Genomic DNA, 18,489 nt, shown 5'->3' with positions numbered 1-18,489 from the left:
GATTTCTTCTAGTCTCTTGTTCTAATAGAATACAACATACACCAATCAGCCACAACGTTAAAACCACCACTAATAACCACTTATATTGTGTAGTTCCCCCTCTTGCCACCTAAACAGCTCTGATGCGTCGAGGCACGCACTCCACAAGTACTCCGAAGGTGTTCTGTGTTATCTGCCACAAAGACGAGTGTTCTGACACCTTTCTATCATAGCCAGCATGAACTTTTTCTGCAATTTCTGCTACGGTCGCTCTTCTGTGGGATCGGAACAGACAGGCTAGACTTCGCTCCCCACGTGCATCAATGAGCCTTGGGCATCCATGACTCTGGCTAACCAGTGTCCTTCCTTGGAGCACTTTTGGTAGGTACTAACCACTGTATACCGGGAACACCCCACAAGATCTGTCCTTTTGGAGATGCTCTGACCCAGTCGTCTAACCATCATAATTTGGACTTGTCAAAGTCGCTCAGATCCTTACACTTGCCCATTTTTCCTGCTTCCAAAACATCAACTCCAAGAACTGACTGTTCACTTGCTGCCTAATATATCCATTGGTGCCATTGGAACAAGATGATCAATGTTCCACTTCACCTGTGGTTTTAAATGTTGTGGCTGATCGGTGTATGTGCTACAGTGTTTATGGACGTTTAAGGACCCAGGCAGCTGCTGGTGTTCCAAATCCTGCCAACAGCTGTGCCGCAAATCCCCACTTACTCACTCACAACCACACACACACACACACACACACACACACACACACACACACACACACACACACACACACACACACACACACACACACACACACACACACACACACACACACACACACACCCTCTACTCAAACAAATACCAAATGCCTCAGTCATACAACCTTTAGTGGGAGGGGAGAAACAGTGGCATCACGGGCAGCCACGTTCTACCTCTCCGTATGATGGCATTAGGCATGAAACCAATCTAAACTGATGAGCCTATTATAGTCATCAATACTCCGGTCTTGAAATTTCACATAAAATGCTGGGAAATATTGCCAATATAAGCATTATGCGTGAACTTCAAGTTCATTGGTACTCCAAGTGAGCATATATTACAATAAAAAAGTAGAGTGATGTCCTATGCAAGAGTAATATTTCCCAGAGCGTTCAACTGCAGATGAGTCTGAATGTTCTGAAACAGGAGTTTAGGTGGAACAGAGTTAGCTGGCATTGGTAAGGCCACTAAGCGCGCAACAGACTGTGCCCTGTTTGAAGTGAAGCCATTCTGGAATGCCGTTAGGCGTTGAATTGAGGCTTAGTTACACCAATGAATAGTCATGGGAAGAAAAGGCATCTTCCAGCACATGTATAGATATGATTTTGTAGTCCCCACCACCAAGAAACACTAAGTCCCCAATGGGTGTTCTAAGTTCAGACGCGATTACAAGTCAAGACTCACGGCTGTTAAAACGTGTGCAGGGTGTCCCATGGGAACGTAGCTGCTGAAGTCCCGCTACTTACGGCTGTCGTAGCAGATGTTGCCGAGAGCACGGCCAGTCTGCAGCAGAACCTCCTGGTCGGACGAGTTGAGGAGCTGGACCAGTGGCGGGATGAGACCAGCCTCCACGCAGGGACTACGCATGAACTCTGCAGGGGGGGAGGGCACAGGAGCAGCTGAATAAGAGCGTTTGTAATAAAGGTCAACACAGGGGTCACACACTTATGTTGGTCTAAGGCAGGGGTTCTGAGGGGGTTACACACACCAAAGAAAAAAAAATGGTTGCAAACCACCGGTCCAGGGGTATGATAAATTCCCAGAAAGGACTAGAAGATGGATTCATCGACATCTACAGAGAATTACTTGGTACTACTACATTGAAACAAGAAAAGAAAAGAAGATTATTTTGGTTGCATCAACTTTTGGAAGAGAGGAAGGGGGAGGAGTTTAACAGAAGACAGGATTGAAAAAGCAGATTGACCCCCCCCCCCCCCCCCCCCCCCAAAAAAAAATAAATAAATAAATAAATAAATAAGCTTATTTCCAAACCACCATGCAAAAAAGATCAAACTTAATTTACCATGGAGCTGAGAATACACTTTAACCAAGTTTTCAGTCATGGGGGTTTACAGTATATCTATGTTATTAGCACAGTAAGAGCACAGTAGTTCTGATTTTGTCACAAACCAAGCTCAATTTTCTTTTATTTTTTTACAAAAACACACAACATTAGGGAGAGTTGTGAATACATGACATGTGTCACAAAGAGACAGAAGCTTTTTCAAAGCCAATATCACGTCACAGGCACAATTTATAGCGTTAAAGCCATCCAGCCAACCATGCACCTTGTCATTTTTTTTCCCACCTAAATGTAACAATCCCCTAATAATCCACAAGCAAACAAACAAAATATTTCTCATCTTCCCTGGGGTTATATTTTCATAATTGATTAGTGACATCTTTAGAAAAAGTATTTAAAGACGTTTTTTAAATGTCATCATCAATACTTTGGCCATCTTCCATTAAAAAAAGAGGAAAAAAGAAAAGCCAGTTGGAAATGTCTTGTTAATTATGTTCATTCATTTTAAATGGAGCCGTCGTCAGCCACTTGGCTTGCAACAGACATTTCGGGGAGCCGTGACAGACAAATGACAGCTGGTTTGTGCCAAGGCAGGCAGGACGCTGGGGAGTGATCATTAGCTGATGTCTTACAAACTGCTGAAAACCCATTCATTAGCCCCGTACTCCACCCCGCTCCCCAAAAACTTTTAATTCACTTCCATCGCAGCCTCCCCTAAAAGCGCCTGAGCAATTATGCAGAGGGATTAGAGAAAAATGGAAGCCCTCTGACACAGCATTTACAAAGAGACTTTACTGTAAATGGAGAATAGTTATTGTTCCAAGACAGGCGCAATGTTCCCCCGGAACAGGCACATTTTCTGCCCTGTCCCAACATAACAAAACTGCACCAAGTGTTCAATTTACACTTTTATCAATATTTATCAATCCTTCCAAATTTGGCTTTTCATTTACCTCCTGGGCTGGTAGAGGTGATGCGCAGATTATTCCATTCAACTGAATATTCTGAGCCGTTTCAGGTATAAAAATTCAACTACAGGGCGATTTGTGCTTTACCTTTAGTCTCTGAAACTTTTAGTCAAATCGTTATCCTGTAGGTTAATACTTAGTCATTATACTTGAGTTTTTATTCAAATTTCTTGATTCTACAGATAATCATTTGGTGTACTCTGAGGTTCTAAGTAAAGCCCTGTCCACATTTTCTGTTTTTTTTCCCCCAATCGTGAACGACAATAAAAAAAGATTGAGCAAGGCAGATTTAACAACTGAAATTTGCAGATTTTCAGTCTCTGCGCACACACATAACTGCTGTCTTTGAGGAGCACAATCTACAGACAGAGAACAGACCAGCTGAGTTTTGTGGTACTCCACACCCACGAAAATGTGTCTTCCAGCTAGATTCTCACAAAAGGTTAAATATTTTGTGATATTTTGACACCAAAACAAACATTGATGCCACACAACTCACCACAGTGGTTGTTTGTGCAGCGAACTTGCAGAGCTGACATTATACACTAATCAGACACTCATGAGTGTGACAACATTCCACAAGTCACTACTCCATTTCAGAAGTCCACACTTGCCCACTTGATGCTTTGTTTGCCTTTGCCATCGTGCACAATCTCATTGGCTGTTAAAAACTGCTGTTGCAATTTGAGGCTTTGATGCGCACACACCAAAGGATTTTGGAAAGACTTGCCGTGATAAAATCAAACATGTTTGATTGAATCGCGACCTGGCCCATTGGGATAGTATGGAGACAGATTTGCTGAAGATGTTCTGTTCTTTCCTCAAACAACAAGCTCTGTTCTTTTGCAGCTCCTCCTTTGCAGCAATAAGATGCATGTGACCTTCACAGTCTGAATGAAGACCTTGACGTAGCTCACCACAAAGTGAAACCAGCATTTCCGTTATCCAGTACTTGCCGGTTTTTGAACAGTAAATCTGTTAAAGTCCGACATATTTAAATCTCATAATGTCCAGTGAAAACAATTCCCTCCAAGTACAATTTGAATTAGTGCTGGGTGGATCAGCACACATTCCGCAGATCTGTTCATTTCCGCGCTCAGCAAGTTGCAACAGAAAGCCAATCAGTTTGGACGGTCTAAAGCCGATCTGAAAGCTTCACCTCTGACCAATCACGTTTGTCGATATAGAACTAAGCCCCACCCCCTCCCTCATGGGCAGGTTGCGCTTGTAAACACAGTAGTAGACACACAGGCGGAGCGGAGAGAGCACAGCGTCCAGAAGAGAAGCAGGAAGATATCTCATTGACAGGGACACATACATCCATAGTTTGGCTTTTATTTATTATTATTATTTTTTTTAATATTTAAGTTCCGACCCAAAGCAGATGGTAAATATTCATTGTGTAAAATATGTCCATCAGACGTCCCAATGACGACTGACAACACCACAAACTTTATTATTTATTTAGACCTACTTGCCATATTTATTTTGTTTTTGATTTAATCAAAATTTTATTTTTGTGAAATGTTAATTAACGCGGCTGCATTTGTTACTTATTATTCACAAACGGAAATTACTTGATTTTAAGTAGTAGTATTCGTCATTTTTATGGATTTATTTTTAAAATGGCGTTTACTGACGGGACTGATGTATTTTATTTTAAATATTCAATAAAAAATATTATACATCTACTTGATTTGAATATTTAACTCTCTCTTTAGCCTGCTTATCAATTGATTTTAAGCTCAATAAACAGATTTGACACAATTTGAGCGGAATCTCTCCCATTTGTCTGGGAAATTTAAATCTTCCAGGACACGTTTTTTTCTAACGGAAACTCTGGGTGAAACCTCTGTCAAGGACTAAGTGGATTTGATGGCACTTACCAGAAACAAGTTATTTGTGATACACACATTAGCCGAGTAGTGCCACCAGTATATAGTATGACCAAGAAAATAGCGCCGTAAACCAAGGCAGCAAGTGCTAGTCCGTCTAGCTAATGTGCTTCAAACGGCCCTACCAACTATCTTTGCCTGCCAGGTGAGAATTTTCTTTTTGCCCCACCTTTGAGCAAGAAGCAGATGGCCACCTCATGGGCCGCCGTCTGGAAGGTTTGGAAAGTTTCCCAGCAATGCAACCACTCGATAGGACAAGCTTGAGAGCATTATCTTGCTCCAGGTGGCGAAATTCCTGGCTTCCAAATCACTTGTTGAAATTTCCATTTCCGGGGAAAATTTTGCTCGCCTAAGGTTCAATGTGAATAGGTGCAAGTGTATTAATGTGGTCCTTCATCTGCCTGCGTGATATGCAGATAAAAAAGGATATCACAAGGCCTCATAAGTGAAACGATGAGAGTGATCAATTAAATCCCCCCCCCAGACAGACGTGTTACGCTAAAACTTTTTATTGGTATCTATCATTATCCATCATTCAAATGTTATTTTGCACTATGTTTTCACTTAATTTTCTTAAATCTGGAATGAACTGCTGGGGAAATTACTACCTACTGACATTAAGCCAGCCAACAGCTCTCATCGATTCTCATTTCCAGGCCTACATCACCAGGGTTGATGAAATTATGAGCTACTACTACCACTACTTGGTGGGCCTCAGCCGGACTCTCAAAAGGCTGCTCCACATACTCCACTCTGCCATGAGGCTGGCCAGCTCGCTGCTCTTCTCCGCTACGGTGTCCTTTTTCAGTTCCCCGACATACAATGTCTTTGCTCTATTCTTCTCCTCCTCCCTTCATCAACCAGGTCAACACTATGTGGCACCGTGCTAACTAGATTAGCAACATGCACAATGTGTGTTCACTAGCTGGCGCTACAATGAGGTAAAGAACAGGAAAAGTGGAGCTGCAACTAGGTAGCGACGCTCAGTAGATCCTCCGCCCTTACTCCTCCTCCTGCTCTGGACATTGAACTGGCTGCTGCTCTGTTCCACTTCCTGTTTTGGTTTTATTAATTTCTCAATGCTTTGGCTTCCACACCGTTTCTGCAGCAATACTTTGCAATTCTTCGTTAAATAGCTTCCCAACATTACCTGATAACTTAACCTGATTTTGGATTACGGATTGTTAACACTGTGATATCCTTACTATTTTTTGGCTTTGGCCCTTACCTGAACCGTTTTTCGGATTTTGGAACATGGACTTTGGCTTGGCTAGCACTTGGCTAGCGCTACTTACCCGGAGTACAGCTTAGCATATTGCCAACTATGCCAGTACCGATGCCTACCTCCTGGGACTGTGAGAACTGCTTGCACCTGGTCGACAGATTCAGCACTCTAGAGAAGTCGGTCTTTAAAGACATCCACAGGGTAATGCAGGGTGGGGGTACAAAATAGATAAAGAGAATAGGCTTGAATATGTAATACGTAAGTGGCCGTGCGAGCATTCAGAGCGCAGCGGATGGATTTATCGACCCACGGTCTCTGGTTTGGAAATATCCAAACTTTCACCGTGGAAACGACGCTGTCCGCTAATGTAGCCTCATAGCTCACCGCTACGTCCGTAAACTCGCTGACATAACTTGAACTTGATTGGAACATGTCCCAGTCGACGTCACTCAGAGCGTCCTGAAGCGCAGCCTCTGATTGGTCCGCCACTTCCCTCGTCACCACCAATTCTCGCGCGATCAGAGGCAAACGGGAACCAGCTAAATCGTGGCGTGATCTGATTTCCCGAAAGCAGGTAGCAAAATGGTCTTATATCTGTTCTTGTAAGGTGTGTAGCAATGGTCCAAAGTTCTATCTCCCCTGGTGGCACATGTGATGTGTTGGTAGAAATTAGGCAGAACTTTTTTAAGGTTTGCCCTGTTTAAGTCCCCAGTCACCACCACAGCCGCGTCGGGATGTTTGTTTTGAAATCCGCACAACACATCATACACGTCCGACAGTGCTGTGTTGGTGTTCACTTGCAGTGGAATATAAACGTCTGTGATGATTACTGTGCTGAATTCCCGGGGGAGATAAAATGGACGGCATAAGATTGTCAGCTGTTCCAGGTTCGGCGAGCAGGAGCGGGAGAGAGACTTGGTGTTGTTGGGGTTACACCAGCGGTTGTTTACCATGAGGCAGACACCTCCACCTTTGGATTTCCCCGACTCCCCCGATCTGTCACCGCGGAACACGGAGAAGGACTCGGCTGGACGAATGGCTTCATCCGGCACCAGCGGGTTCAGCCATGTCTCCGTCAGGCAGAGGACGCAACAGTTTCTTGTGTCCCGTTGGAAATTAATCCTCGCTCGAAGTTCATCCATCTTGTTCTCCAGAGACTGAACGTTGGCAAGAAGGATGCTTGGCAGAGGTGGACGGTAAGGTTGCGTCCTCATTCTGACCCGAATGCCGCCTCGTCATCACATCTCCTGCTCCATGTCCTCGGCTGTGATCAGACTTTGACTCCACTCTTACTTGGCCCACATCCATTCTCACTGTGGGGGAGTCGAGTCCATCTGATGCCCTGCCGGCTGTGATAGAGGAGCCATGGCCCAAGTCCCGGACCTGCTCCACCCTAGAACCCTGGACCCTTGTGACAAGCGGTGGCCGCGACGTGAGCGCTCCTTGCGTCGCGCTATGCCGGAGACTTTCCGGCTTGAGAACAGATTTCAAACCTTGGAGCCCACAGTCGATGTCAGGTATATAGGAGAATTCCCCCCGCATATCCCTGACATCAACTGGGGGGGAGGGGCGGCACACTCCACCGTGGCACAGTCCACCATCTGTCTATCGCCTAAGGGAGGCATGCTCCTCTCCACCGCCGCCAGCCTTCTCTTTTAAATGTAGGACCTCCACCTCACTCCTCTGTTGGTGTGCACCCTCAGACATCCTCAGTGGCTGTTGCCGCTGCTGGTCGTAGTGTCATCCATGGTCCACCATGTCCAGATCAACAGGTGCCGCACTTCCTGCCACCCAGGTGCATGCGTCGAGGACATTACCATCCCACAGTTGCTTAACCGTCACCCGTCAGTCTCTGCTGTTGTGGCGTGTGTGGGCACCAACGACCTTAAAACGTAGCAATCAGATAAGCTCAAAGAAGATTTTGTCGGCCTCATAAACAGTTTTTTAAATGCGAAACATACAGTGCATCGAGTCAGGCCCACCGTTCTCCCTGCATTCCCGTGGCGTTAAGTTTGGCCGATTGCGGCAGCTACACATCTGGCTGAAGGGCTACTGCTGCAACAGAGGCATCCCCTACGTGGACAACTTCACCACCTTCTACAACAGACTGGATCTTTTTAAAGACGATTGCCTCCATCCAAGCCATGAAGGATCCGGTCTACTTTCCATAAACATTGGACTTACACTGCTCTCCAGCAATGCATTCACCACCTGACGGTCAGTGAGTCCCACACATGCATACACTACAGTCACCGGCTCCACCCACTACGCCTGCATCCCACTCAGCTCTCCTAAACGGAAGTGGTATGGCTTCCACTATAACCACTATCATTTCCTTTCATAGACCTATGGTAGCATGTTCATAGGTTAATGATAATAATATAATTTGAGTGCCTCATTGTTTTGTTTTTTTACTAACTTATTTATTTGTAATTTTTCCCCTTTTTTTCCTATTTCTTATTATCATATTGTATATATTTAATTATTTTCCATCTGTTTATCCACTTTTACAATGTAATGCATTACTTTAATTTGTGTTTATTAATGTTCCTTTGTTTTTTAAATTCATGATCTGAATTCTCTGTTTTTATTTCATCTGTCAAAGCACTTTGTAAACTGTGTTTTTAGAGGTGCTACTACTACTGCTACTATGTATTACTTTATATTATTATGTTATTATTATTATTATTATTATTATTATTATTATTATTATTATGATGATTCTGCCCTCCACACCTTTTCCTAATGTGCATTGGTTCCCAAAGGAGAACTTGATGTGCCCTGAGCTCTGGGTGCCTCTGGCAATGACCTGCCAGCTGTATTCTATGTGCTGTTATCAACCCTTGGGAGAAAAATGGGGAACCTATCCTTTAAATGGGCGAGTCATTTGATTGAACGACCAGAAGGGCATCTGCATTAAACCCTTCTGGTGCCATATTGACAAGAAAACATGTGTAATAAATTCCTAGGAAGCAATCATCCCTGCAATTTTTTTTTCTGAAAGAGTAAACATATATTGTCTGCATTATTGCTCCAAATTTTTTTTTACGGAATTAATTGCGCTGCAATCTGCACAAATACAGTTTGTAAACACTGTTTTGGCAAATAGGTTGCAAAAACACAAACAAACAAAAACTATACTTTAATATCCTTTAATATCTTGAAAAAATTTGACCTCTCTGTACTTGTCGCATTGGCATGCGTGTTGGAGTCGGGTAGGGTAGACAGACACCGGATGAAGGGACATAGCTCACCATTTTTGGCCACCTCGGCTATGATGTTGGCTACTTTTGGGTTGAACGAGGACTGGGAAGTCAGCAATGTCTGAAGCATGGAGAGGACACCCATCTCCTGGATCTTCACACTGGCCTCTGCACCTGTGGGGGAGAAAGAAGTCAATTCAATAAGTACCATCTGAGATCAGCGCGTTGAGACCAGCAAAACCACCGCATTCCATGTTTGGAATGCCACACGACACCTATATGGGAGGAGACATGATAGAACATATGAACTGATTTGACTTCAAAATCTAGGTGAGGAATAACAAAACAAGAGGAAAGATCTTACTGCCGATAAGGCCAGGCGAGAATTGCGTATTCGATTGCAAAATGTCTCAACCTACACATTAGCCAGCTGGTGTCTGGCCAACATTGTCAAGCTGCCCAAATATGTGCCTTGGGCAGAAATTGGCAGTTCAAGCTGAGTCCACTGAGGAAAAGCCATCCAGTCTGTCACCTTTTCAGCCGGCCTTTCTTTCAGATTTTGCAATTCACCTGCAAATGATATACTGTACCTCAACTTAACGCGACGTCAACGGCCAATGGCTAGAAAAACCTATATTCCCAAACGATAGATTTACCATTCAACACAGTGATCTATCTAAAAAGAGAAAATCCCTATTAGGTGGGTTGAAGTCAGTTTTGGTCGTACCTGCCCGTTGCGTTGAATATTTCACTGCCCCATAATTGCATGTTGGGAACATGATTCTCTGTTACGTCATCGCATACAGAAAGCTGTTCAGAGCAGATTACATTGTACTGGAGTTTTGAGCCACTCATGTGCTACTTGGCTTTACATTGGTTATCAGAGTTAAATGAAATACTTTAAAGTGCCATTTTAAAGATGAATATTAACAAAAAATATATTTTTTTAGGAAAATCATCCCTCCCTTGATTGATTAAGTATTGCAGGTAACTAGATAATTCTATGCACTGTTATTTTAAGGTCAGATAGCAAGGTAAACAATCGGGTACAAAGAGACCGTTGCAGAAGAACTTGACAAAAATAAAAATATATGTATATTGATCTTTCTTTTTCCTTTGACTGCTCCCATTAGGGGTTGCCACAGCAGATCATCTGCCTCCAATACCTTCTGTTCTGCGCATCTTCCTCCCTTACACCAACTGCCTGCGTGTCCTCCCTCACCACATCCATAAACCTTCTCTTTGGCCTTCCTCTTTTCCTCTTGCCTGGCAGCTCCATCCTCAGCATCCTTCTCTCAATGTAACTCTCATCTCTCCTACACACGTGTCCAAACCATCTCAATCTGGCCTCTCACTTTTCCACCAAACTGTCCAACCTGAGCTGTCCCTCTCATGTACTCATCTTAATCCTGTCCATCCTTGTCTCTCCCAATGAAAATCTCAACATCCTCAACTCTGCCACCTCCAGTTCAGCCACCCGTGTTTTTGTCAGTGCCGCCGCCTCCTAACCGTACAACATAGCTGGTCTCACTACCAGCTAATACTAGCTAATATACATAATATATGTATATTGATCAATCAGACAAAATGCTTATATTGAAATCAAGACCTCATCAATTCAAATGCAAGACTGTCTCATAACTTAACTGCTTATTGTTTGTCAAACTGAATTTAAGACATTTCACAGATTATAATTGGACCTGCAGACTCCCTGTTGCTCTACACTCCGAAATCAAGGTACTAAATTAAGTAAATTTGTTTGTTGGTTGGTTAAATTACCTCAGTTTTTCTACCTAATAACAAAACACCTGTTACGTTCAGCTATGGCACCATGACCATTTTTTCAGACTGTAACCGTACCATCAAAATCTCATACCACAATATCCTGTTTGGCTTTTCCTCAAAAAACAAAAATATGATATTAATGACACATCGCGTTTTCTGACCCTACAAACATTTGGCCGACAGACACTGAAGAGATCCATTCACCATCTAACAAGTGCCACAGAATGCGTTGATACGACCCAGTCAATAGAAATAGAAGCTACGACATTTCAGTTCCAATATGCGTGTATTAACGCAGCGCGGATGGAAAAGCCTGATTGCCGCTCTGTCATTTATCGTCTGGGACTAGGCGTTGTGAAAACACCGACCCAGACACGGGATGGCCTCCACTTACTGTTGTGAGCCAGTGCTTTGAGGAGGCAGTCCAAACAGCTCTCCACACTGTCTGAGGCGGCTTGGTCGGCAGAAGCCAGCTTCAGCTTCTCCAGGGCTTCACTTAGGTTATCTGTCCAAAGAGAAATGGACAAAACAAAATAAAATATATACAGGTAAGAAGAAAACCATACAAGACACCTGAAAAATAGCTACCTTTTCCCAAACCATTGACATTGTGAAGAAGGCGTGTTGGCGGGATTCCTTTTTCTGGAATGCTTTTGTTTATTTGTGTGGATGGAATAATGAAAGAGACAAGAGGCAATCTGGATTCACTCACTCAGTGCCCCTGCCTCATGCCTTCTGGACATTAAATGCACCATTATTTGGTCTCGATAGTTTCCAGACATCTTTTCCATTGTGGGTCTACTCGCCCCCTAACATCTTTATACAGCGGGCGTAAGATGGCATCTTTGCAGTGGCTTCACCATGGCTGTCACTTCAAAGCAGAAGCTACTGTATACCCCTTCCACTCGTGGATGCTGCCATGACACTCAAAGATAACCAGTTGATGATTTATTATTATTATTTTTTAATCCAGCAGTTTAAAAATGGTCTGATCTCCAAAGATTCTATACAATACATTCATTCAGATTGCTTATTAATGTATATATGACAAAAATTAAAATAAATGTCGCATCTGGATGTAACACCTTGATAGAGGTACAACTACTTTTGTTGATGAGTCAATCTAAGCCTGAATCTGGAATTGAAAACGCTGTTTTTCCTTTTTGGCAAAAGCAGGACAGTCCACCAGATGCAGCACTGAGCGGCATACTGCCGCTTCCTATTGCATAACAGCTGCCATCTAGAACCAGTAACCGGGGGGCGGGGGGTCCATTTATTAACATAATACGACTAGTCTATTTACAAATGTCTTCATTAAGTGAATAGTACACGCACAGCTGGCGTTGCAAAGAGACAGAATTCGCCATCGCTGGTGATTGCAGTAAAGCTGTCGAGTGCGAGGAGTCGGGAGCAGCCTCACTGGACCTTCCTAGTCCGGCTACGCGACCCGCCCCATTCATACGACCGGAGGGGCTCGTCGGTTAGCCCGCCGAGCCAACAGTCAACTCACCCATGTTTGGAATAGCGCGCCCGTTCCGTAGCCGACAAAATACAGCCAAGCCCGGCGCTGTCCCGCCGCCGTCCACGGAGACCTGTCGTGCAGCCTTTCTGCTTCCACGCGCGGTTTTCCGCGGTGAAGGCGGCGAAGGGAAGTGGGCTAACTGCGCTAGGCTAAGCTAAAGGAAGCTAGCCGGCTGGCTGGCCGTACCCGCGGGCAGCCGAGGGAGCGAGCTCGCCGGTCGGGACGGTCCCCCCGCGATGGAGACGTGCGACGAGCGGTAGCGTAGCGGCGGCTGGTGCCGAGCGGCGGTGCGAACCCGTGGGGCTGCGGCTGTTCAGGACAGACGTCGCGCTGGCATCTCCGCTCCAACCGTCGCTGCCGGGTGGGGGGGGGGGGGCTGCACTTATTTCCCTCTCTCCTCTCCCCCGTCACGTCGGCTATTCGACCCAGATGCCCCTCCTTCCGGGCCGCGGCGGCAGGAGGAGAGGGGCGGGGAGGACACACGCTGGGGTGGGGGGTCTCTTGACAGGAGCTGGAGCCCCGATGATGTGATTGAACAACAACAGATACCTGGGGGTGGGGGGGACTAAAACGACACACAACGCCGGGCAAATTCCTATCTACTTTTGGGGAAAAAAAATAAACGAAGGGCTGATCATTTGGTCATTTGCGTCATCATTCCTCATCGTGCCGTGCACTATTGCGTCAGACATGTTTCATAATATTGTGTATTTGTCTTGTTTTTCATGGAACCACTACATACCCAGTAGAGTCTATTACACTACTCACACACCATATTATCAAATATTACTATTAGTATTTTGTTGAATATGTGTTTTTTCCACATTGGGACTTCTATTTTTATTTAATTTTTCAACTATGCATCTATAGCAATGCATGCGTATTGCGTATAATTTGAGCATGTAATTATTATAGAATGCGGCAGTAAATCAAGTTGAAAATCATTACAGAGACACTTGGGGAAATGTTGTATAAGAATATGGTGGAATTTGCTGAAGAACGTAACACCGGATTTTGTAATAACCTGCCAATATGTAAGACATTTGCCTTTATTATGTAAATACACCTGCATCTGGAATACCATGTTACTACTACTATGTTTACTTTGCTACCATTTATAGCAAAGTAAACATCTGTATTATGGATATGTAATAATTCAACGCATTATGTAATAACACACCAAAATTCAAAAGTCTTAATTTATATGATAATCATTATTATGTCATTATATAACCATATGATTATCATATAACAATCATAATGATAATCATATAATTTAAAGCCCTTCAAATTATGATGCAATGCAAATGAAGCCACACTCCTCATCAGAATGTTGTATATTGGATACCTGAGATGTGTACTACCCATCTGGAGTGAATTTTCGTGGAAAATTGGAGTTTCCTTTTGATTCTTGTCTTAACTGGGCCTAATTCCCATACATTATATGGTTATATTCATACTATTCCATCATTTAAAGGGCTTTAATTTAAAAGATTCATATCAAGATTCAAGAGGTAGTTACATTTGTCTGAGAAATCACGGAGTTCCCCTTCCTTTAAATTCCACCCTGGGTTATTTTCATAGCATTTCCCTTCCTAATATTTTCTGAGTGCTATTTCATGTTTGTGTTATTGTCCAGTGGGCTTAGGTGAGTAAAAAGAACGGCCTTCCCGGACCTATTACGACGTCATGTAGCCACGTCAGTGACGCCGCTTCCTTTCACCAAGTTGATTATGACACTGCATAGAAACCTTCACCAGTGTCTTGCCCGTATAATTACTGTAAGGATTTTATTTTGTTGTTATTCCTTTTTTATTATTAAATAAGTAATGATAGGTCTTTCCCTCATAATGCATTGTGGGATAAACACTTCCCAGATTAGCGTGCAGTGTTTGCATGCTACAATACAACTAAATTACACTAATATGGTGCACTAAATAATATGCTAGTATGCCATTTCAGATGCAAGGCTTGTCTCTGGAGCTGCAGGGTGGCAACACTATTGAATGAATCACTACCGTATGTCACTATGTAATGTAATAAGCCTGACATAATTAGGTTTTTGAAGGGATATTATTATAATTTGTTCCCATTTATTTATTAGTCTCCTCTAACCCCAGATAATAATAATCTGTCTCTGATCGCAATCGGCCAGGTCACGATTCAATGAAACAAGCTATGTTAAATCGGGGCTGGTCTTTCTAAAATCCTTTGGTGTGTGTGCGTCAAAACCTCGAATCTCAACGGCAATTGTCAACTGCCAGTGAGATTGTGCGCCTGCACGCTGTCAAAGCCAAAGATAGTGTATATAGTGTATAATGTCAGCGCTGCAAGTTTGCTGCACAAAACAAAAAAAATGCCAGTTCCCGGGTTCCAAGGTCAAGTTTCAAGAGGTTTATTTGTCACATACATATACATATATTCATACATGTATGCAGTGAAATGTCATTGCAACGCAGCTGGAGATTACGCACAATAAGTTCTAAACTGAACACAAATTGAAAAATGAAATTAAGTGATTCCTAAAACGTAATGCAGTAAGTGAATAGAATATTATAAATTAAATTAAATTAAATAAGACTCAAAACGGTAATACATAGTGGGGGTACAAAATAGAAGTCAAGGGTATAGACCTATGTATATGTGAAAGGCTATTTGTATATACAGATATGTGCAGTAACAAGGTCACGAGATGGTCATACTCCCTAGGCAGGATGCAAGTGCAAGCACACAGGTTTGTTTCCAGTCCCGGAAACAGTAATTATGAATTGCCATAACCAGAAACCGTTCACATACATTTGGTGAATAAAAAGGAGACATGGCTAACAGAGTAGTTCGCAAACCTTTGGGAAGCCTGGTAGCCATGTGCTAACGTAGAAAATGACTGACAACACCCTTGGTCCTTTCGGTAATTCCGAGGTCGGGAGTTGGGCATCCTCTTGAAACTATGTCCCTCTTTTCGTCAAAGGATGAACGATGCAGCGATTCTACAAAAATTGACTAATTGCTTTCCATCTTGTCATTGAACAGGTGCTTGACCTTGAGTTGTAACTCTGGCAAGAAGATCAATGTTATTCATGCACATTTACAGAATAAGATGGTACGCAAACATGTTCACAGTGTGAAATAGATGTAAACGTTTTCAAAATGCTCAATGGAATACTGTATGAAACAATAAAGGGCTATTCACATTTGTGTGAGGTACTGTAGTTTGCTGTGTTTTTTAAAATGGTGTCTCTCTAGTCAGTTCCCACTGGCTTAACATTACTATAAAAAATCTGAACTTTAATTGAGTATACTGACCACCAGTGTTGGGGGTAACATGTTACAAAAGTAACGTGTTACAGTATTAAATTGCTTTTTTTAGCAGTAACACAGTAATATAACAAGTTACTCATAGAATGTGGCTGATACTGTCTCATTACAGTTACCATGTCAAGTGACATACCATCCGAAGTTAATTGTTAATGTGCCACAAAATATAAAGTTATATAAATATATCCGGTTACCGGAAGTTGAAGTCAATTGACAGCTGGGGCAAGAACAAGGGACAAGAACATAATTGTAAAATGCATTGCGTCGGCAATTCTAATGAACTCTCAACAGCAAGAAATAGCGCTAGCAACCTTAAGAAACACCTGGATAAAGTTCACCCCGGCACTATGCTAATGGAGAGAAATGATGCTAGCGTTCAGAAGAGAAAAGCCAAGAAGAGTGAGTGAACCAAAGCAAGCTAAATTGGATTTCTGTGCCAGATCATCATCATCTTCCAGGATGCTTGAAGCCTGTGAACTGAGAAGGCTCGCGGCAGAATACGTCGTGGAAGACATGAAGCCTCTGTCGACCACAGAATCCCCCGATTTTAGAAAGCTTGTATTCCACATACCTCTCAAAACTGATACTCATAAGGTAAGTTAGTTTAGCTAACGTTATAATGTTTTATCACAAACCACATATAGAAAAATATAATGTGATGATTTTGTGGTCAGTGACCACTTTTTTGTTAATCTGGGTGTATTTTGTGGATCCAAAAGGCTAGTCCGCAAAATTCTACTATAGAAGTAGAATAAGGGTGCCTATCATTTTGACCTTATTTTGACCATATATCTTCCTCTTCTTTTCAGCCCGCATCACCAGACAGGAAGACATTTGCCAAAGAATTGGATAGGTCCTATGCTTTAATGAAAATGGAACTGAAGAAAACTTTTGAAGCACAAGCATATGTATCAAGGACAGTAGACATGTGGAGCACCCATGATAAACGCTTCATGGGGCTGACAGCGTATTGGATAGATGCAAACACCTTGAAGCGAGGGAAAGCGGCGATAGCTTGCAAAAAGTTCAGTGGCCGACACAAGGAGTCGGAGGATATATTTTCTCTATATGGGCTGACCACAAACAAAGTGACAGCATGTGTGACGGATAATGGAAGTCATTTTGTGAAGGCATTCAAGGAGCATCAGCAGCAAGTGAACCCTGTGTGTGACGCAGAGGAGAAGGGAGAGCAGGTCGAAAACAAAGATATGACATTTACAGACCTCCACAGTGTGCTCACCGCTGCTGAAGATGATGCCCAAAATGTTCAATTTTGAAGCCTTTAACAGTCGCACTAGGCATTTTGCAGTGTGAGGACATGTGTTTTTATGGAATACTTCAACCAACACTTGAAGTTTTAATGGCCAAAACCCTGGGAATGAAAGATGGCCTATCGTCAATGACGTCTGGACTTCCCAACATTATTGTGTGGGCCATCAAAAGTAGATTCAAAACTACTCTTGACTTAAAACCGACAGTATTTTTAAGTCAAGAGTAGAACTCCAAGGATGCATTACTGGCCGCTGTGTCGCTGCCCAAGTTTAAGTTACAAGAAGAGAAGAGAAGAGAAGAAGCCAGGAAAGACCACATTAAGGTCTTTCTCACTACGGAGCAGGAGCAGTCTGCATGCTGCCTCCAGCGAGGATTGTTTTTTTCCCTTTAAAACACAGCCTGATGCCACCGACAACAATGCGCCCATGTCCGTGGACACACAGGTGACAGAGTACCTCAAGTCTGCACTAGTGATGGGAAGCCTGCACCGACCCGTGGTCAGCGGACCGTTGGGGTCGCCCGCCCTGGGGTGGGGGGCTTGCGTGTCCTTCTGCATCCTGTGGGGGGAGGGGGGGCTGGTCATGCTGGGGCTGGTTAGGCGTTCCGTCTAGTCCTGGGACCCGGGGGCCTGAACCTGGCCGGGTGTGCTTATACCAATACAAACCCCTGAAGCACCAACCACTTCGTCCTATGAAACTGATTCAGCAAGACTGATGGGGCCAGTGGGGTATAAAACCCTAAGGAGCTATGCCTCCTTCATAGAACTGTAGTTGCAAAGCTACAGTAACTCTTGTTTGCTCTTTTCTCATTAAGACTGTGGTTTTCATATCTATGCTTAGACCTTCATCGGCCTATAGATCAGGCTATGTGTTGTGTTTAAGTTAGCTTACATGAGCCATATTTCGGACCAATCATTATAAATTTGTGTTGGCAATTGGAATCGTTTCCTTATTGCTATTTCTGTCAGGATTTCTTATTATTCTTATTACTATTTCAACCAGGCTCTTTTAGGCTATAGGCCTATACAAATGGTGTTTTACCCAAAATGTCTTTCGGTAGCTGTTTATTAATGTCTAATGCTCCTCCAAGCGCACTTTCATTTTCATTGTGTTAGGGCTAACTCTCACTTGCTGTTTCAGCCCTATATTCTTCATTACGCCATACAATGTCATCCCTACTGGCTATATAATGAACTGCAATGCCTTGAGCATCTGCTTTGATTAGGGTATTCGGTATGAGGAAACAAACCAT

At 43.3% G+C, this 18,489-nt stretch overlaps 2 protein-coding genes across 3 annotated transcripts in view; both read right to left on the bottom strand.

The window, feature by feature from the left end:
• The window catches only part of rap1gds1 (RAP1, GTP-GDP dissociation stimulator 1), a 39,940-nt gene extending 26,985 nt beyond the window's left edge, over positions 1-12,955 (bottom strand). For both annotated transcript variants that reach the window (XM_080022917.1, XM_080022918.1), the window contains exons 1-4: positions 12,640-12,955; positions 11,524-11,634; positions 9,396-9,518; positions 1,497-1,622 (exon numbers count right to left, since the gene is read on the bottom strand). In XM_080022917.1, coding sequence (XP_079879043.1) covers positions 1,497-1,622; positions 9,396-9,518; positions 11,524-11,634; positions 12,640-12,643 — 364 coding nt within the window. In that variant the 5' untranslated portion in view covers positions 12,644-12,955. The remainder of the gene's footprint in view (positions 1-1,496; positions 1,623-9,395; positions 9,519-11,523; positions 11,635-12,639) is intronic.
• Positions 1-18,489, bottom strand: part of cUnh4orf54 (chromosome Un C4orf54 homolog) — a 162,749-nt gene that overhangs the window by 81,637 nt on the left and 62,623 nt on the right. The gene's annotated exons all lie outside the window — the stretch shown is intronic.

This window comes from Zeus faber (assembly GCF_960531495.2).
Source record: "Zeus faber genome assembly, chromosome: 22".
NCBI lineage: Eukaryota > Metazoa > Chordata > Actinopteri > Zeiformes > Zeidae > Zeus > Zeus faber.
This window is presented reverse-complemented; position numbering and strand designations above follow the sequence as displayed.